This window comes from Dermacentor silvarum, chromosome 11 (assembly GCF_013339745.2).
Source record: "Dermacentor silvarum isolate Dsil-2018 chromosome 11, BIME_Dsil_1.4, whole genome shotgun sequence".
In the NCBI taxonomy this organism is placed as follows: domain Eukaryota; kingdom Metazoa; phylum Arthropoda; class Arachnida; order Ixodida; family Ixodidae; genus Dermacentor; species Dermacentor silvarum.
Window position 1 is genome coordinate 31,421,219 of NC_051164.1, and position 22,330 is coordinate 31,443,548.

General features: G+C 48.2%; 1 protein-coding gene across 1 annotated transcript in view; it reads right to left on the bottom strand.

Annotated features, from left to right (window-relative positions):
• Positions 1 to 22,330, bottom strand: part of LOC119432494 (ATP-binding cassette sub-family A member 2) — a 235,232-nt gene that overhangs the window by 199,660 nt on the left and 13,242 nt on the right. Inside the window, exon 2 of the mRNA XM_049658514.1 lies at positions 10,102 to 10,256. Within this exon, the coding sequence (XP_049514471.1) occupies positions 10,102 to 10,256 (155 nt within the window). The remainder of the gene's footprint in view (positions 1 to 10,101; positions 10,257 to 22,330) is intronic.

The window sequence follows — 22,330 nt, forward strand, 5'->3', positions numbered from 1 at the left end:
GAAATGGCTCATCATCAGCGTACTGATCGGCATTACTCCTGCTCATCGAGTACCTGGATGGTTTACAAGTTAAAGTGCCTCGAGTTTTCGTCCGCGGATTGTCTTCGTATGTCCTCCGGAACAACGTTCTCTACAAACGAAACTTCGAGCAGAGTGGTGAGATGTTTCTACTTCTCGTACCATCGTCGCTGCGAGCCGAGATCTTAGAAGCTTGCCATGATGACCCTGCAGCTGGTCACTTAGGTGTTAGTAGGACTCCGGCGAGAATCCGCCAGAAATATTACTGGCCGAAATTGATGAATTCATTGCAGCACTATGTCAAATTGTGCCGAGATTGTCAAAGACGCAAAACACCGCCACTCAAACCAGCAGGTTTTCTGCAACCGATACAGCCACCAGCAGCGCCATTTGAACAAATTGGAGTGAATTTACTTGGACCATTTCCCGTTTCAACCTCGGGAAAGCGGTGGATTGTGGTAGCAACCGATTATCTGACCCGGTATGCTGAGACATCTTCTCTTACAAAAGGAACCGTCATTGAAGTGGCTCAGTTTTTTGTCACACACATAGTGTTACGACATGGCGCACCCAGGGTAGTCATAACAGACAAAGGAACAGCTTTTATGGCCCGTTTGATGCAGTCTGTTATGAAACTAACACATACTGCTCATAGAAAAACCACAGCGTACCACCCGCAAGCAAACAGCCTGACTGAACGGCTCAATAGAACGCTCGCAGACATAATCTCAATGTACGTGGACGTAGAGCATCGGACCTGGGACAGTATTCTACCATATGCTAGATTTGCGTATAATACTGCAGTACAAGAGACGACACAGTTCACGCCATTAGAACTTGTTTACGGTCGGACAGTAACAACGACACTAGACGCGATGTTACCTGTAAACAGCAGCGAAGACGACCCTAACGTTAGTGAGTACATAGAAAAGGCAGAAGAAGCACGGCAGTTGGCAAGGCACCATATCTTACAACAGCAGTACGTCGACGCAAACCGGTACAACCTAGGGCGAAGAGAGGTGCACTACAACCCCGGAGAAAAAGTGTGGGTATGGACGCCTATACGTACGCCCGGTCTTTTGGAGAAGTTACTGCGCCGTTACTTTGGCCCCTACAGAGTACTTCGTCGGCTAAATCCCTTAAACTACGAGGTAACTCCTGAAGGCCAAGTCTGCTCCACACGACGCAGGACTCGCCCAGAGGTCGTACACGTAGTACGAATGAAGCCTCACCATGAAAGGCATTGAATAACAGAATTTACACAGGCGATCAAGCGTAGCACCGGCCATCCCCTGACCACTGTCCCTTTAAAGCAGTTCGCCTCTCTAGGCCCTTTCGACGCATCGGGACGATGTTTCTTCGGAGGGGGCTAATGCCGCCAGCATTGTGAGACCAAAGACGACCGCCACATCCTAACTGTGTTTCAAAGAGCCGCCAAACGGCAAGCATCAAGCAAAGCACAGCAAGACAACGCTGGGCCGGTGCCGACAGACCGGTGGCACCGGCTCGTGCGCGAGAATCGTACGACTGGCACGCTACAGGAGGCGGCAAAGAGGAAAACGAGGTTCGAAGAAGTGAAGCTCGAGGGACGCTGTTGTTGAGTGTACAACCTTTAGTTAACGGGCACAAGTTCGCCCAGAATAAATTAGTTTTTATAGAAACGGCTGTCGTAAGTGTTGGTTACAATATAATGGTCACTGCATAAAGTATGTGTTCTGTTCCATTCCAGGTTGTGGATGCGTCTGCCCATCGTGAGATCCGGACTTGTGTCCATCATTCCTGTTGTACCTTGTCTGGTGGGGCAGTCGAAATCATTGTACACCGTGAGCTGGGGCTATTTAGTTTGTGTCATGAGAACCTCTCCTCTACCAGCACTTTTCTGGCATCCCCAATCGATGTGCGCTCAATTAAGATCTCCGGCCACTATTATTAGTGTTTTATTTGCCGGTGCGGTAATTTGCGCTATTAGGTGAGCGCAGCGCGTTGCTGACATACTCTGTGGATTATATATATTGGCGATGAGTAACAAATCCGGTTGAATGTCGATTGGCATAACTTCAAGGACTACGTTTTGTACTATGTGGGAGAATGCAAGTTGTGTATGCCTTATGAATCGCTTGATAAAGGTGGGCACAACTGGAGCACTATCATTTGGTGAGTGAAAATCAGTATATCCTGGGAGCGTTATGCTCGTGTAGCGGCTCAAGAGTAGCTCCAGTTTCGCCACCACGCACAACAGGGTCTTCGCGGCAAAGTCTCTACGCCTGGTTTTGACGAGAACGATCTGAACTGTCCGCGCGGTGTCGACGGCGAGCTGCGGCTCGCCGTCGACACTACACCAGCAGACTGCACAGCAGTCTGCTGAGCCCGATCAAGCCTGGTTGTAGCCGCGCACGTAGCTCTACGATTCGCTTCTTCAGCAGCGATTCGTACCTCGCGTGGAGACGCCATAACGTGTACCGAAGAGGTATCCAGAATACATGGCGCCTATGTCACATCCCTTGACCTGTGGTACGGTACGTTGTTGTTGTTGATTATGATCATGAGTGGTTATTGGAATCTTTCAAACCTGCTGGTGACAAATAGTCACCTAGCCTGCTTGAGTGAACCAGGTCCAGTTACATGCAGCATGCAATGGCTACATGCAACTTACATGTCGGGCACGCTGCGTTTGCAGGCATCTTAACTAGATGGCGCCACCATATTGGCGGAGGCTTGGGCAGCTCGGGATCGCGTTGATTCCGCGTCTCGTCTGAATCGCATCTCGTCGTGTGCGCCTGCGCACGCTGCGTTTGCAGGCGCCTTACCTACATGGAGCCACCATACTGGCGGAGGCTCGGGCCGTCTGTGCCTGCGCGCCTGCCTAGGGAGCGTTTATAGGGCATTTTCCCGCTGCCCGATAGCAAACGCTTGCGTGGCTCAGTGGTAGAGTATCGGACTCCCACGCAGCCGGCCCGGGTTTGATCCCGGTGGAAACCGTCTTTTTTTTTTCTTTTTTTTGCATTTCCGGTGATAGCGGTTACGGTCACCAGCGGCGGCGGCGGACGCCATCGCGAACCGAAACGGCTATTGGAATGAGTCCATGACAGCTTACGCTGTAAAAGAAATAGAAATCCGGTTTGCCCTCTAAGATCTCCCCCTTGGCGACAGTGTCGCTCCAAACGACTAAAGGAATGAATCCCAAGGGGAACAAATTGACGACCTCCCCCCCCCCCCCCCCCGCTCATGACTACATCGTGCCGTTGCTTGACCTCTTGAAATTCAAGTGGCCGAGCTGGTACTGGGCTCGTCACAGTCACAAACAATGCTATGGTTGAAGACCTACTTCGTCAAGTTGATACTATCAGTCCGTGCAAAGGCATTGGTGAAGAGGGTGAGTTCAAAACAAGTTAAACACGGATGGCGAAGACTTGTGTGGGCAAGTGTTTCAGTGCATCCTGCTCAGGAATTAGTTGAAGAGCAGGTAAACCTTGCCCACAGTGCAAGTGTTTGAGAAAACTGCTTCTCAATCAAGCTTCATGTAAGAAGAGAACTGCCAAAGTCCAGGTTAAAAGGCTTCCGTACAAGATGAAACTGAAGACAGTGAAACCGCAGAAGTGAAAACTTTGCACCCAGAAGGCAAATTCCCAAATACTCAAACGTGAGAATTCACAGATCGATTCTTCCGTGTTTATATACAGGATCAGACGCATGCCCATCAAGCAGCAACAGGTCTTGGCCTGCCTCAAAGCTTCAAAGCGACGAAGCACAAAGGGAATAAGATGCTGAAGTGATTGGATGCTTGAGTGTGCTATAATGTGCTTGAAAAGCCCACGCCTTTACGAGCACATCAGTAAAATAGGATAATGACTCTACCTTCTCGTACTTGCTTGCGTAGCTATCTGAAGTGCTACAAGATTGGATTTGGTTTGCGTGAGCAAGTGTTTGCTGCTGTTGCAGAAAAACAAAACCAAAGGAGCCTTTTCAGCGACATAGTGGTCTTCTCGTCGATGAGATGAAACTGTCGGAGCATACAAGACTTGCACCTGACGGCAACGTTGAAAGCTTTGTTGATTTTGAGAAGCTTACCCAAAACAATCAGAAGAAACTCAAATGTTATCATGGTGTATTCGCCATGTTTCAACCTTTCTCGGGGAGCTTGAATCGAATCCTTGGTGTGTTTGCTACTCACAGAAATGTCATATCTGATAGCCTCTGCCAGATAATTCTGGAGGCGGTAATTATGAGCGAGAATGCAGGACTGCACATTGGTTTTGTCACTTGCGACGGAGCATCTTGAAAGACAAACATGTGGCGTTCATTTGGAATATGTGGAAGAAAAGACGGAATATTTTGCAGAAGGACAGCACCCCATTGACCCAGAACGGTGTCTCTATTTTTTGTCGGCCCTTCCGCACCTTGTAAAGTGTGTGAGGAACAGGTTTATCCAAGCTGGCTTTAAACTTCCTGAATCGCGTTGATCACGTGGACTGTGCCCGTAAATGTGATGAGAGGCACGACAATACTTTGAAAGCGATGCCAGATGTGAACAAATCAGTTGTCCGTCCAAATGAATTTTTTTAAAATGGGGCGAGCTACGCATTCCGCCTCTTCAGTGATGAGGCCATACCTCCTGGTCTCTTCTTCTACAAAGATGAAATTTAGAGGCAGTGTAGAAACTCAGCTTCTACTGTTGCCTTTGGGGGCAGAAACAACTTTCAATCTCCTTTACCTCAAAATGTAGTTCTGATGCACTAAGGTCAGGCAAAGCCCACGAAAAATGCGTCGAATACGTTTTTGCTTATTCTGACTCTTGGTTAAGATTTGCAGGGTCACAATCGCAAGGCAACCTCAGTGAGAGCACAAGCGAGCACTAGCACTCAATGTAATCAATTCATGATTACCGTTTTATTATTAACTGCTGTGTGTTACTAAAATAGTTTACGACATTAGCTAGTGACTCATTAAATACGGTGTTTTGTATGTTTCCATATAGTTGCTTTGTATTTACATATCATACTCATTTTTAATGGGAGGTCCCCTGTACAGTCTGTTGACTATAGGACCTCCCTCTGTATCTTTGTATAATCTCCATTTGTAACTTTATTATTGTTACGGGGTGTGTAGAAGACGTTTATTGCAGGGAGCCGTAGGGCAAGTGGTTGCCGGTACTACACGTCGTCCTTCTCTTCCTCGCTGCTCTCCTAATGTTGCTGCGGCTGATGCTGCCACTCCATCACCTTTGACGCACTGTAACATGGCTCCTCTCGCAGACGAAGCCCTGCGGGTGAGTAGTCAGTGGGGCTTTCGTTGAATAAACGGCTTCAGGCGAGCTACATGCGTGATGTCTGTCTTGGATGACCGTCTCCCACTGAAAGTGAGGCACGCACTTCTATAATTCACCTCGCTGAGACGCTCAAGCACAATAAAGGGTCCAACATAGTCAGCGAGCAGTTTTTGACATAGACCGCGTTTACGCACGGGAGTTCATAGCCACACTAAGTCACCCGGATCGTAAGTGACTTGCCGGTGCCGACTATCGTATCGTACCGTGCACCTGTCGCGGAGAAATTCTTCTTATACAACAGTCCATCCCGAACACAAAAACTACATGATGTTGACTCTGTCGCGGCAGAGAAAAGTGGCTCTAAACTAGGATCATCACGTTGCTTTCTTGCCAAGGCTGTGGCATCAGGGAAATCACGGCTGTACGGATGCGATGAGGTGGTCGAAACTGTCGGCGTCGCATTCGTTGTACTAAGAGGCATCCGGGAAAGGCAATCGGCATCAGCATGTCGTCGCCCGCTCTTGTAGGATACAGTGAAGCTGTACTCTTGCAGACGCAGGGCCCATCGTGCAAGGCGTCCAGATGAATCGCGAGGATGCACTAGTCAGCACAAAGAATGATGATATGTGACGATCGTAACGTGACGCCCATACACGTACGACCGAAATCGCTGCACCGCAAAAATAACACCAAGACATTCCTGCTCAGTCACCATGTAGTTACGCTCGGGTTTGCTGAATGACCGACTTGCGTAGACGATGACGTGTTCTTTGTCATCCAAGCGCTGGATCAGAACAGCACCAAGACCTACACCACTCGCATCTGTGTAGGACTTCTGTTAGCGCGGAAGACTTGAAGTGTCGAAGGATCGGTCACGATGTCAGCAGAAACTTCAGCTGTCGAAAGGAATCACAACAATCAGGCGTCAACTCGAAAGCGGCGTTCATGTGCAGGAGGCTTGTCAAGGGATAAGCGACATCAGCAAATCGACGAATGAACCACCGAAAATAGGAGCAGAACCCTAGAAAGCTGCGAAGTTGTTTGACAGACTGAGGTGGCTCAAATGCTTCAACAGCCTCTGTCTTCGCAGGGTAAGGCCTGACGCAGTCTTTGTCCACAAGATGTCCCAACACCAAGGCTTGGCGCTCACCAAAATGGCACTTTTTAGAGTTGAACACAAGACAAGCCGTCTGTATGCAGCTGAGTACAATACCGAGACGCGTGTACAATACCGAGACGCTCGTGAAATTTGCGCCCAAAAATAATACTATCGTCGAGGTAGCACATGCATATCTCCCACTTTAGGCCTCCCAGAATAGTATCCATGAATCGTTCAAAGGTGGCGGGTGCGCTGCACAAGCCGAACGGCATGACATTGAATTCAAAAAGTCCATCGGGTGTTACGAACGCCGTTTTTTCCTTATCCTCGGCATGCATCGGGATTTGCCAGTAGCCGGATTTCAAGTCGACAGAAAAAAGTAAGAAGTCGAATGAAGGCAGTCTAAGGCATCATCTATTCGCGGAAGGGGTAGACATCTTTCTTGGTAACGTTGTTTAGCCGCCGATAATCAACACAGAATCGCCAACTGTCATCTTTCTTTTTAACGAGAATGACAGGTGCAGCCCAGGGACTCGCGGAGTCCTGAATTATCCCCTTGTGCAGCATTTCCTGAACTTGCTTACCAATTATCTCACCCGGGGATACTCTGTACGGCTTCTGTCGTATAGGGTGCGCTGATTCGGTATTTATACGATGGCGTATTCGCGACGTCAGAATTTGGGACGTCGTGTCAGTCTGGGAAAAGTGAAACACTTGCGAGTGCTTGGATAGAGCATCCAATAACTTGTAGCGCTCACTCATGCTGAGTGACTTGATCACCATCTGAAGTAGTTTCGAGTCCGATGGGCAGGGATTGAGGGACTCGTCTGCAGCTCCGAGTAAAGCCAGTAACACCGGTGTCTCTTCATTGAATAGAGCGAGCTTCATGCCAGAAGGTAGAAGTATGGGCTGGGCCACATAGTTCATTGCCCATAATCCAGTGTGTCCTTCAACTACCGACACTAAACAATGCCGAACCAAAACGTTCTTCTTTACACAGGCCGAATGAAGAGGCTCCTTAGCGGCATCAAATGTGGCGGGGTTGGTACCAGAGCAAATGACCGGAACGCATATAGCGCATAGTGGGGGAATTACGATGTCCTCAGAAACACATAAGGCACCTTCTTCACGTGGCGAGTTCTCCACGAGTCCTGTCATAACCTCGTGTTGTACCGAAAGCTCCCCACTTCGACAATCAACGATTGCACCACACTCCTGCAAGAAATCGATGCCTAAAATAACATCATGCGTGGATCGAGGAATGACGGCAAATTCAGTGGTAAATACTGTGCCACACAAACACACATGCGCAGTACAAACACCGATCGGGCACAACGTGTCACCACTAACACTACGAAACGTGGAAATATTGTTCCAAGAAAACATCACTTTTTGTCCCAGTAGGGCTTTAAAATTTAAGCTCATCACGGAAGTTTTTGCCCCAGTATCCACAAGGGCCATTGTAGGTATATCGCCAACAAGCACGTGAAGTTTGTTTTTCAGCATGAAAACTGGTGACGAATGTCTGTTGGCAGCAAACTGTATCCAGCCACCTCACCCCCATCGGCTACACTACCTAGTTTTCCGGTGGTGGGGATAGCAGGCGGCGGCGTTATGCTGAGATCGGAGGCTGGTGACGGGTTCCGGAAGCTACCTTGACGAATTCCACGATTGTTTGGCGAGCGTGGAGACCATGACGTGGAAAAGGGCCGATAATTTGACTGGTACGTCGCTCGTGAAGGTTCTTCTCGGAAAGGTCGGCGGCGGTCGCAAAACGTGGCGATGTGGCCAGGGACACCGCAACTATAGCGCACAGGAGGAGGCCGAAATTCATGGTGCTGCTCAAAGCCTTCACTTCCGCCAGCGAGCATGGGGTATCTGTCATGATCGTCATATTCTGTCTACCCTGAATAAGTGGTACGGTACCGTTGCGCCGGATAAGAAGTGCGGCGCTGCTGCTCGTTGTTGAAGCGTGGCCGGTTGGTGGGTGCAGATGGAAGCACAGCTCTATAATCGTCCACGTTCGCCGCATTAACAGAGGGTTGCCACGGCGCAGGTGGTGTCTCGCGAGTCGCCGCTACCACAATGGCCGATTTCGTGGCACCGGAGGAGCTCTTCCCGAACTATCTGTCGTATCGCCCACGACAGATCGGATGGTGTGCTCGCGTCAACGCAGGCCAATGTCGGCATATTAGCGAAACGGCCAAATTTTGGTGCCACGCGACGCATCTTCAGTGCTTCAAACATGCGGCATTGTTGGATGACGTCGGCCACAGATGTCAGGTTTTCTTTAGCTATCAAGAACTGGTATACATCTTCAGCTATACCCTTAAGAAGATGACCCACCTTATCTTCATCGGACATGCTATAGGATCCACGAGTCTACATAGCTTGAGGACCTCTTCTATGTACATAGTACAAGTCTCGCCAGAGAGTTGGGCCCTTTGGGACAGAGTCTGTTCAGCTCGCTTCTTGCTCGCTGCGGAGTCACCACAGCACTTTTTCAGTTCTCGGACAAATGTATCCCAGGTCGTAAGCGTGTTCCCGTGGTTGTCGTACCACATCAGATCACTGTTCGTGAGCGAGAACACAACATTTGACAGCTGAGCGGCGGAGTCCCAGCCGTTGTTTGCTCACCCGTCGGTACTGTTTCAACCACTCGTCCACGTCCTCACCACCAGTCCCGGCAAGGCTGTGTGGCTCCTTGCACAGTTGCGAAGAGCCCGTCGGCCTCGGAGCTTCAGTTTCTCGGGACATGCCTGCTGTTGAGGATGGTGGAAGTCCCGCCAGTCGACGACTGCGACGAGGTTAAGGTGGTAGTGATTCCGTCGTTGGATGCTTAGATACTCAGCACCTCCCACCACTCTGTTACGGGTTGTGTAGAAGGCGTTTATTGCAGGAAGCCGTAGGGCAAGTGGGTGCCGGTACTACACGTCGTCCTTCTCTTCCTCGCTGCTCACCTAATGTGGTTGCGGCTAATGCTGCCGCTCCACTACCTTTGACGCACAGCAACAATATTATACACTATTAAACACAATAAAGAACTCTCAAGAAGGGCTTTCGCAGCATACTTTCAAGCACGCTGGCTCTTCTCTATGTCATAAAACTCGCCTATCAATATCTAATGGTGCCCAGGCTGAGCCAAGTCCCTAGTGAAAGACGCTTCGGGATTATGAAGCAGATGTTGGGCTGCAAGGACCAACGCACCTCTACACAGTATTTATACTCGGTGAACTGCCTGGCCTTTGAAAATCTGGCAAAGTCACGAAGTCATGCAAATGTGCCCACTAGACTTCTCAAGTTGTCCGCAACACTCAAGTGAATTTGTACGTTTTGACAGAGCACCATATTTATTTTCCTGGAAGCAGGGGAACGAAAATTGCCGGTTCCTGCTTCTAACCAATTTGAACCCTAATCAATCGGTGTAAAAAAACCTGATTCACTTCGACCTGTTACAATTTTTACTCGGAAACTGAACGTCAGCTGAAGCAAAAAAAAAAAAAAAAAAATTCGGTTCTTACCAGTCGCTAGTTTTGGGGCCATGTGAGGTTTAGGCAGGCCTGTTTAGTGTATTGTTTTCTTATGTTGAAAGTAAGCTGTTATTACTAAATACAATGAAGTCTAATTCTATAGATTATAGCGCTGGTTGTAGCAAAATGGCTCGGTCAAACTGGTATTAGAATAACGCGCGATCGCAGGAAAGGTGCCGGGTGCGTACCGATCCAAAGTAGTAGACGTTCTCGGTGACCGTCATGTCTTCGAAAAAGATGTCTGTCTGCTGACATAAGCTGACCCGCTTGCGTACCTGGTGGCGCTGGCTGGAAACATCGTAGCCACAGACCGTGGCCGCTCCACTTGTTGGGGCCTGCATTCCTACGCAATTTAAACAAGTCGCTGAATAAACAATTATTAGAATAAAAACACTGCATACCACCATTAAAGGAACGAATACAATTAAGGCAGACTTTAATCGAACAAGGCATTATTTTTGCTCCTTAGGCAGAATATAGGTCGCACCATATTCAATGCAAATAAAGCCATGCCTATCTCATCATTCGAGTAGCGGTGCACCACCAATCATGGAGCTGGAACAGTTGCGGACTTCAATCCATGGGATATACTATACTGTGATGGTGTGTAATTATAGTTAAGACTGATGCTGCAAAAACGAACTAATATAGCGGGGAACTATAGGGCGAACTCGTTGGTACTTGTGCACGAAGAGTGCCACGCATAAGTGACAGCGGTGACAGAATCAAATGACACTGATAATATCTGTGAGTGATTTAGTGCGCGTCATCGTACATTCCAGAGCAATTGCTAGTGATCGCGTGCGTTCGAGACTGTACACCAGTATTTGCTTCGCGCAACAGGGATCTTATTCCACAGGGCTGTTCCGCTATCGAACTAGCGACACTGTGAGTGACGTGACGGATAAATTAGCGAGTTCACACGCGAAAGCTGTAACCCAAAAACAGCGACTGCCAGCAAAGAAGGTCACTGGCAAAAACATAATTTCAAGAAACTTAACTGAGTGCCCCATCGACATAACGGCAGTCCGACGCAGACGCCGGCTACCTCACTGCCTCATCATTGTCGTAGCGCAGGCAGGTTACTTCAATAAAATAGCAGCGCGGTGATGCCAAGGAAAAGGCGCCATTCGGACGCTGTGAACAGTGACACTAACGGGTGTGTGAAGTGGGCGAACCGAATGAGAAGCGCTCGCAATGCTCTCACGAGCGAATTCTGCGCACACATCTGATTGTTCCTTTCTGCCCTCTATGAAGGCGCTATGGGCAAAGGAAACCGAATGGCTGGATGAATTGGGAAGTGACAAGAAAAACCCAAATCTTTGATCCTACGTTGCAAAAAAAAAATTTTCCTAAAAAAACTGAATTTTTCTGGCAGCTGCCTTGCCAGAAAATTTCTGTAAAGCTCTATTTTTTGTTATTTAACAAGTTTCTTTTTCTGTTTTATATTAACAGAGTTTTTGTGTTTGAAAAACACTTATCTGTGTTGTTTTACACAAAAATACTGTTTAAAATCTTTCTTGTACATTGGTAACATTTTCTGTTTTAAAAGCATGTGTCAATCATTTATCCATTTGGGAAAGAGAAAATGTTTTTGTTTTGTAAGTATTTTCCAGGTATTTCACATTATTTTCTGTTCCACTATACATAAATGCGATGTGCAACGTGAATCTTATTTTGTTATGACTAGTGCGCGAACCAGAAATGTCACTCAAGCCAAAGTTTCGAAAACAGATTTCCTCTTCCTAAGGGCAGTAGCCGACCTGGGGACGAATAGTTCCGTCCCTTGTCGAAACATGGCAGCAGCCGAAATTCCTTGTTCGATGGCTGTCTATTACTTCTAGCCGTCACATTCCTGTGAACTTTTGTTCTGTTTGAATTTTATATGTTGCTTCCGAGAAAGGTTTTAATATAAGAAATCTTCTGTAAATACGCAGTTTTTCTCTATTAAAAAATCACGCTGTGCGATAATAGTTGTAAATATTTAACTGTAAAGGAAAAAAACAAAGGTGCCACGTAGTTCCTGTGTCTGTGTCCATTTTTTTTTCACTATGCTTAGTTTTCTTGCGCTGTTTATAAATATGGTCCACGCTTTTTCTATTGGTAGCTATAAGAAAAAATTTGTAATTTAGGACACTGTTTTGAAAAACGAACCTTTGTTTTGCATCAAAACGTCGTTTGGCAGATAAATATGAAAACATGCATATTAATAGAACTGCTTATGCGCACTAGGTTCAGAAAACAAGCTACATCTGTTCTTCTCCAGCAGTTATGACAGCTTAAAGGTTAATTTTCCAGGCTATAGATAAGCTTCCGCTTGCGGTGGACCGCAGGTGAACGTAAAGGAGGACATGCCCTCTCAAACCAAGGTAAGCGAAATGCATAAATACGTAGAGCTTTATGTATAATAGGCCCTGATGGCCAATTTACTGAACTCTTCCGAGACACCCAGTCAAATATTTTGAACTACTGACTGCATGTATTCAAGCACAGATTTTGGACACGCAGTAGCATCACGCAGGCTAGTTATGCAGTGTGTATTTTGTCATAGTGTCCAGATATTGTGGAGTGCCCATTGAAGAGATGTGCGTACTTTCAAAATGCAAATGCAATAGAATGTTTTTTTTTGATGTAAAGGGAAACTATTGGGGAAGGTCAGATGTTGGTTTAAGTATCGTCTGTGACTGGGAAATTAACAAGACCTTTTTCACGTGAAAAATGCTTATTCTAATTTTATTAACAGCGAAGCTGTTTAAGTCAGCCGTAATTTGTGGTTCGTACCAAGAAACTGCCGCGACGCATCCGGGGTAACCAGGAGGGCGGAGGAGGGTGGCGAGGCGCATGTGCATGCGGTCTCCTCGCCTGCTCCCACCCTTCCCTACACCCGCCGCTCTTATCTCGATTGCGCGCTGAGCCAGGAAAAAAAAAAGGCGAAAATTTGCACTAGGCCGCACAAAGCTAGACACAGCGAAGCTGGCCGATTGATATGAGCGGCTAGCCTCTAACGCGTTTGACGTCGGCAAGCAACAGCATTCTTGGCACTGTGCCAACCTTGGTTAGCCTTCCTGCGTTTGTGGCATGCCAGGAACGCTGTCGCTCGTAGGCGCCGACGCGTCGCGCGCTAGTCACGCGAATTGTCGCTAAAATGACATCTGAAAATGATCGCTCGAGAATACCTTCCTACATGCGTAGTTAAGTTAAACCAAGGTAAGACCTAGCAGCACCCAAGTTAGCACCTAGCAGCAGCTATATCAGATGTGACACGTTGGGAAGTCAGCAACAAAGAACGTTTATTAACAAGACGAGGTAAGTTTATATAGTACCCTGCATGATAAGCATGTGTGGTCTTTATCTGTAGCTCGCCCGCATGATGATAGTGGCACATGCGCTTGAATGGCAGACGAGCCTTGCACGATACATCTCCCTACGGACACATAAGAGTTTAGGTACTTGATTAAAGTTACAATCGTAGCATAGTCGATCAGTGGTCGTGTCTGCGACGCTGATCTGCGTAGGACTGGATGAGGAATCCTGAGAACCACCCTGGCTCTGATGGTCCTGGCTATCGGCCTGCGCACTCTGCCCCAACGCTGGTGTGTGAATTTGATGTTCCTCGTTGCGTACACGCTGGGGCAATTCTGGCTCGGTGGCGTCATCACTATCGTCACTCGACGAGAGAGCACTTTCCAATGGTTCTTTACGATACTTCTCGCGCGTCCTCAGCAGGTGTCGTCGGTTGCGTCGCAACTTTCTGCCATCTTCCGTAGCTACCTCATACGACCTTTGTGCGGCTGGCCCTAGCACCTGTGCTTTGCGGGTCCACGACTTGTCCTTGATCCTTACGATATCGCCTTTCTTGAGTGCAGGTAGGCATAGGCCCCGAGCTTCGGGCTGCTTGTGTTTAGTCACATGAATACTTGAGTGTTGGTTGAAGTCCGGAAGCCTCGTGCGTAGGCGTCTTCCCTGCGGCAGTTCACTCGGTGAGCGACCCTCTTCGAGAGGGCACGAACGGTAGCTTAGTAGCCCAAGCCAAAAGTCCTGTTTCGTTTCCCAAGTCTTCTTCGTAATTCGTTGTACAATTTGAACGCCTTTCTCGGCGAGACTGTTGGACTGGAGGAAACGTTGGCTTGAAGTCACATGATGGAAATCGTATCTAGAAGCAAAAATTGCGCATTCATGAGATGAAAACTGAGGACCATGGGGATGCTTCAACTGAAATACCATATCTGGAAAAAAAATGTTACTCAGTTTTTCAATGGCGGACTTGGTGGAAGAGTCGAACAGTTTTTCGACTTCTGGAAAATTGGACAAGGCGTCAAAGACGCATAGGTATGAACTTCCACCCTGCTGGAATATGTCGACTCCCACTCTGTACCATGCATACAATGGTGAAGGCCTTAATACTAGAGGTTCACTTTGCTACGCGTAAGCATAGTTGTGGCAAGTTGCACAGCTTTGTAGCATCCTTGCGATGTCAGTGATAAGCCCTGGTCAGAAAACCAAACGTCGAGCCTTTGCTTTGGACTTTTGTAGCGTTAGCTACACTGGCCTAGCCAAGCCTGTTTCGCGCGGCACATCGAGAGCCGTGCTGCGCATGCGCAAGGATCAGTGATGTCACACGGCTTGCGCACCGGAGCCACCGGAGCCGGCACCTCTCGCGAAATCCACCGCCGCCGCGCGCGACTCACCGCCGCCGGTGTGCGCATTCCAGAGGAGTGACGTCGTAGCCGTGGTAGATGCACTGGCGCCGGCGCGCGCTCGCTCGCTGTGCAGTCGCCGTCTGACACTGCGCTGGAGCCGCTGCGCTTCTGACTGGCGTTTGCCAGTGCGGTATAGCCATGGAGAAGGAGAGCGCAAATGCTGCTCAACAGCGCAGAAGAACGGAGAACCTTGACTCATCGGATCCCGAAGTAGTTGCCAGGCAATTAGCGGTTGAGCGTAGGAGACAACCAGCAAAGCTAAGAATAATCAGCTGAACCTTTGCTAACGCTACGTAAATCCTGGCATAGCCGAGCTAAGCCACTGCAACTTTTTTTGATACCCAAATGCTCTTCATGAATGCGTTCGAGCATTTCTGTCCTCAATGACTTTGAGATTACTACCTTGCATCCTTTAAACAGAATGCCTTCGACAAGATTTAACTCGGATGCGAACGGTTTCAAATTGGATTCCAGTCTTCCCTTGCCGTTTAGGTAGTTGATAACACCTTCAAACTCGGAATCAGCTGCGGTTTCCCTCACTAGGCGACCCATTGTTTTTTTGCTTACCAAATCCGACACAATGCTTGTTGCGTAGACTTCTACATCCTCTCTGGATCCAGCTGTATCCCCAGCTGTAGTTGGCGACGATCTTGACAGCATATCTGCCAAGAGCAGCTTCTTGCCTGACACAAAATGAAGGTCATAGTCATATGTGAGCAAGCGCAGAAAAAACATTAAAGTCGTGGTGCCATGTCACCAATCGCTTTTGAAGCAATAGCGATTAACGGGCGGTGGTCGGTCTCAATAAGAATCTTGCGACCATATGCAAACTGGTGAAATTTCTCGCAGCCAAATGTAATGCCCATCGCTTCTTTCTCGATCTGCAGGAATATCTTTGTTCTGCGGAAGTCATAGCATTAGATCCGTAGGCAACTGGCCGCCAATCGTTGCCGTAGCGTTGCAAAAGCGCAGCTCCTAGCCCGCATTTGGAGGCATCTGCGGAGGTTTTTGTTTCTCTAGACGGGTCAAAGGTAGCCAGCAACGGTGGTTTGCTTAAATGCTCGCAAATAACTGCCCATTCCTAAGCATGCTGCTGAGTCCATTCAAAAATAGTGCATTTCTTTAAAAGACTGCGTAGCAGGTTCGTCTTATCGGCCAGGTAAGGTATGAACTTGCCGAAGTAATTTGCCACTCCTAGCAATCGGTGCACTGCCGCCTTGTCTGCCGGGTTAGGCATTTCGCCCAGTAACGTGCTCAGCGAGACGTTTGGCTTTATACCGTCTTGAGATATGACGTCACCCAAGAAATCAATTTCAGTCAGCCTAAACTTGCAATTATCAACATTGAACGTCAATCCAGCCTGTCTGGCCAACTGCAAAACATGGCGAAGGCGCGCATCGTGATCAATTTTAGTATCTCCCCAGATTAAAATGTCATCTATGTACACGTTCCCTCCAGTGGCACGGTCAAAGATTTGACTCATCGACTTCTGGAATACTTCTGGCGCGGACGCTATTCCGAATGGGAGCCTTAAGAAGGGGTAACGCCCAAATGGTGGGCCGAACGTGCAGATATTTGACGTCACAATGTCTAGAGGGATTTGGTGGAAGCCGGTGTTTGCGTCAAGGCGCGAGAAGTATTTGGCCCCCTGCCAACTGTGCCTCAATATCTTCGCGTTTCGGCATTTGATAATTCTCCCGCTTTAGACAGTCATTGATGTTTCGTGGATCCAGGCACACGCGCCGCTTTCAGGTTTTTTTTTGTGACGATGACTAGAGGACTCACCCAGTTTGCGGGTCGGTTGACCTTCTCGATGATGCCGCTGCTTTCCATCAGGGGCCGTATTCTGTAACGCTTCGGTTTTCGAAGGATTCGGTTTCCGTGCAGCAATTGGTCGCCGCCTGGGTGACGCCATCGCCGCAGGGCGCGAACGCATTTTTTGCTGACGTCACGCATATGTCAATCACGCGGAAACCGAATTTGTCGTCTGCTACGAAGCGAAGCCGCGCGCGCTGCTTCGGTCTGATCCGAAGCGCGGTGTGCCGTGTGCAGAGCCTCTGCGTGCCGTGTGCACAGGCGAGATCGCGGCACTCGGAGCAAAATGACGGCGTGTGCGGTGCCTGTGGCGCCTGTTATCGTGCTTTTAGCGAGCCTCCGTGATAGACAGCGACAACCTCGACGTCGACAAGACGCCTTTGAGATGACAGATGAGGGATTCAGGCGACAATTCAGATCGATTCTCAAAAGAGACAGCGCTCCGACTGCGCGAAGAACTTGAGTCTGTATTTTGGCCGCAACGCGAAGTTGGCGTACGACGTCTCACCTAGCGGCATAAATGGGTCAACCGAAGTAAACAAAATTCGTTAAGTCACTCACCGCCAGTACAACTCACACGCGTTTCATGATGAAAAACGTAAAGCTCATCAATACCATGAACAAATTATTTTTATTTACCAAGAAGCGCTCGTAAATTCGTATATTTTTACTCGGTTTGTGACGTTCACTGCCACAAAAAGAAACCTTCGCGCTGATTGGTCTCTGTCCTTTCACTTGTTTTCATTACGTCAACGGACCGCCCCAATGTGACGCCACCGCCAAACCGAATCCTTCGAAAACCGAAGCGTTACAGAATACGGCCCCAGGTCTAGCTCATCCCGGAGGGGTTATCTCAGTGCCAGTGGTACCCGTCGTGCTGGCATTACTACTGGTGTTGCATCCTTAATTGCGTAAGACCATGTGGTACTCTCGTTCCAAGCAGCCGGTTCCCCGAAATAAATCTGGAAATTCTTTCAGGATGGCAGCGGTGCCGTCTTCGCTGACAGTGTCCACTATGCGTGACACCAGTCCCAGCGTTTCGCTTGTGATTAGCCCGAGGATTGCCGGGTTACTCTTCTTTACAATGAAAAAAGAAACGTTGCTGCACCGATGATTCACGACAACTTGCAGGGTCGCTACGCCGATGTGTTTGATGACACCGCCACTGTAGGACCGAATGACTGCACTACTTGGCTTTAGCTTCAGGTCTCCCATGCATCTTCTGTAGACAGAGTAGGGCAACAAATTGGCTTGGGAACCTGTGTCAACTTTGAGAACTACCGTTTCACCCGCGACTTCTGCCTTAACCGTCCAGTCTTCTCTGCTGTTGACGTTGCAGATGTTTACATCCAGAACACTGAAGTCGTCACAATCTTCGTGTACCTCATCTACTCGTTTGCGGCAGCACAGAGCGAAATTATTCTTTCGTTTGCCCACAAAGCACGTCTTCCCGAAGGCCGGACACCTTGAATGCGCATGAAACCGATTGCATTTGGTGCAACTGTACTGTTGCGATTTTTTGACCACCGCAACTTCGCTGTCTGCCTGCGACCACGCTTCATTCTGTAGGGCGGATACTTCCGATGCACGGCATATCTGTACAGCTTTGAGGAGCGCGAGGTGCTTTTCTTTGAGCATCTTTTCGCGCAGCTTGGCGTTGTTTGTACCGAAGAAAATCTGGTCGCGGATCAAGGATTCAGTCAAGGGATCGAAGTTGCAGCTGCGTGCCTGTCTTTTGAGGTAACGCAGGAAATGCTCGAAAGGTTCGCCTTCCGCTTGTGTTCGTGAGCGGAACAAGTATCTCTCAAAAACTTCATTCTGCTGCTCTTGGCAGTATTCGGCGAACTTCCTTGCTACGGTCTCATAATCTTGCTTCCTTTCATCCGCGGAAAAAGTAAGGTGAGCGGCTTTGGTAGCAACAACACGCAGAACTGTTGTCGACGCCATCGGCGTTTTGCCCGCGTTAGCTCAAAATGCGTGCGGCGTTGGTGACTGTTGCTGTAGCCTCTGATATAAATAGGCACTTGGTGCCGCAGCTAAACGTCGCTTCCCTTCCCTCCCCCTCCCCCACGGCCTCTCGCGCGTCCGAAGAAGGCGCGTTTGCTCTACATATATGGTGATTGTAAAGGAGAAAAGAGACGCCTACTTCTGCAGCCCTTAAGCGAGCACGGCGCAGAACGCGCGTTTGTTCTCCGCCGTGCGTTCACTCCCCGTGAAAGACGCGCCCCTCGCGCCCTTTCACTCGCACATACAGCGTTCGGCGCGCGGCGACGATTTCATCTCCAAATGACGTCATACGGAACCTCACGGCGACGGCGACGGCGACGGCGACGGCGACGCCGACGGCAGAAATCTGCTTTTGAGTGTCCATATAATTGCTATCGCAATAAAAGTTATTGAATACCTCGAGCGCGTCATCACCCGCAAAGCTCAGCAGAAACGCGGTCTTTACGGCTGGAGTCCTCGGTTCCTTCGCTGCTGCATTTGCCTACAAGAACAGCTCAAACTTCTGATTGAATCGCTCCCAATTCTTTGTGGTGTTTCCGGATAGCTACAGGGGGTTAGGTGCCTTAAGTAGTTCCATCCTTGGCGAGAAATTGATCCGTCCAGCCCGAACTTTGCTTCGTATTCGTCAGTTGCTGTTTGCTGTCCGGAGTCGACTACATATGTGCGTCGCGACACGACGCGACCGCTTCTGACGCCATGTATCAGATGTGACACGTTGGGAAGTCAGCAACAAAGAACGTTTATGAACAAGACGAGGTGGGTTTGTATAGTACCCTGCATGATAAGCACGTGTGGTCTTTATCTGTAGCTCGCTCGCATGGTGATGGTGGGTTCGCTCGCATGGCAGACGAGCCTTGCACGGTGGTGGTGGTGAGCTCGCTCGCATGGCAGACGAGCCTTGCACGATGCAGTAGCGGCCAGTAAGACTTGAGGATTCGCAGTTTCGCTGTGCCTAAGATTTGCAGGACCGAGTGCCAACTTGTCCGCTTTTTTTCATTTTTTCACTCTGAACGCTATATAAACCGAGTGCTTCTTTTACGTTAGCATATTTTCAAAACATCGCCTGTGGCAAATCGCAAAAATTAACTCAGCAACATGGATTACGCCAAGAGGGGGACATTACTTAATTTGTAAAAAGAAATGCACAATTAATTAAAAATTTTCGCTAGCCTACTTATTAACGAATTGCGGAAGAGTACATGTTGCAATACGCGAATTGATGATAGTGCTCTCACAAGGCGTTGAAGAACCAAATAAAACTAATTTTCAAACTATCACCACTTTTGAGATAAGTGCTGTCAAATTCGGGGTAAAATGCATTCTCCTTCAGCTAACTTATTTTAACAAAACGCCTTTTGTATCCAGTGAAGCTCATAAATTACCGGAACACCAATGTATTTACTTCTTGTCAGTGTGCTGTTATAAACAAAACAAAAACTGCATATTCTCGCACATTTTGGTGACGCATATCTTGAAACTGGCGTCATCCCCAGAATTCGTTTTAAGTCGATATGACTTTCGAAGTCCCCGGCGACAATATCTAAATTGCATTATGTGATGCTATGACGGAATTAGCATAAAAGATTATTTTTTCAAATTTTGCAATTAGGAAAATATTTTTATTTCTCGTAAACGTAACGTTCGCCTCTGAGATTAGTCTAGCTAAAGCAGTACAATTGTGGTCCATGCCAAGGGCAATAACAATTTTTTAACGATGGCAAATATGCTCTTACAAACGCAAGCAAACATCTGTTTTCAGATACTGCAGTGAGTCGTGTCTCATAGTCATCGGGTGTTTCTAACGCTCATGCATGCTAGGTAGCAATAACAAAGTAAATGCAATGGTTATAGAAATATGACTCATGATGTAACACTTGCATGAAACACTGCGCCTGTACTTTTGTTATATGATAGCACTGCAGCGGATGTTCTGCCTGCGCCCGCTTGTTTAACATTCCTAGGCGGCTATTTTTTGTGCACAAATGCACTCCTATTAACAAATGTATGAAAGTAGGAAAGCCAAAGAAAAGGACTTGTATTCAGAAAGCTGTTGCTACGTGAGTGCTGTTTGTAGAAAGCGAACATTACAGCGAACGCGGCTTATGAATGACAGAAATAATTGTGATGAACGATTATTTTTTTCCAAATCAGCCCCTCATTTGGCAACTTATTTTCCCTATTGCTCATTGGCTGGAGAACTGCACCCTAGCCTTAATGGTTTGTGATCCGCCTCTCTGAGTGAGAAGCAATAAATGAACGAAATTAAAGGATAGAATCATTACAAATTAAGACTCATGGTCTCTTAATTACCAAATCAATCAAGAGACGAAGGTTTATGCCGGATCACAGCGTCGCTTTCACAAATGATTCACTCTGACTAATGCACTTACGTGAGTTTTCGTTCGGTGACTGATCGTGTCAAATTATATTTTATAGGGTAATAATGTCATTTAGAGGCCCTACCGCAAGACAGAGATATTTGTCAAAACCACTAGGTGCTTGTATTGAGGCCTTCCCTCCCGTGTAAAATTTCATGTAGGCAATTTTTATATTTTGTCATGGTAGAAAAGTTCAGTAACTGCAAAACATTTAAACGAGAAGGTCAGCTTGTGTATGCCCCTTAGGAGAGATTGTTAAAATCGAAGGTTGCTGTCTATAGAAACTTTGCTATAACCGACAATGTCCTGCGCTTGATTTCGAAGAGAACGCAACAGGGAGACAATATAGCGTATCGACTTGGATTTTTGCCGGTACCGAGCAGCCCTCATTTGCAAATCTTTTCTAGTATTCTGGGTTCATGTGCCGGTGACACTGTTCGTGATGCTTGGATTCTGATAGTTGGTATAATTGTGATTACTTTTTACAGCGTAAGCTGTTATGGGCTCATTCCAATAGCCGTTTCGGTTCGCGATGGTGTCCGCCACCGCTGCCGCCACCGCCTCCCCCGACGGTGTCCGGCGACCGTAACGGCTATCGCTGGAAATGCGAAAAAAGTACCCGGTTCCCTCCGGGAGCGAACCCGCGCCCGCTGCATGGGAGCCAGATGCTCTACCACTGAGCCACGCATGCGCTTGTTATCGGGCACCGGAAAAACGCCCTTTAAAGCAGGCGCAGATGATCCGAGCCTCCGCCAGTGTGGTGGCGCCACCTAGTTAAGGCGCCTGCAAACGCAGCGTGCGCAGGCGCCGACGACGAGATGCCATTCAGACGAGGCGCGCAATCAACGAGATTCCGATGTGAAATCTGCGCCACGTATTCTGGATACCTCTTCGGCACACGTTATGGCGTCTCCTCGTAGGGTACGAACCACTGCTGAAGAAGTGAATCGTAGAGCTACGTGCGCGGCTACAACCAGGCATCATATGGGCTCAGCAAACTGCTGTGCAGAGAGCATTACAAGCTGCAGCTCGCCGTCCACGCCGGGTGGACAGTTGAGATCGTTCTCGTCAAAACGAGGCGAAGAGACTTTGTCGTGAAGACCCTGGTGTGCATGGTGCCGAAATTCGAGCTACTCTTGAGCCGCTTCACCAGCTTACACTGTGACTGTGCTGCATGTGCCGCGCAGGCCTGTGACTTTTGTGACGCACATTTGTTATCATGACTGTACGTACGCATTCCAAGAATAGTGAATGCAATAAATGTAGGTTCAAGACGCGAAAATGTCCGCCGATTGACTGAAGTATATTATTTTTAACAGCGGCGCTGTTTAAGCCAGCCGTAATTTGTGGTTCGTGGTGCGTATCAAGAAACTATGAAGAAATGAAAGAAAATCAACTTTCTTGCCGAAGCGGGATTCGAACCCATTGTGGAAACGTAAAGCAGCGCGGTCGCGCCGTGGTGTAGTCTCTGTTTGTTTACATTGTTTCGCCCGCGCTTTCCTTCGCTGCTCGTGCTC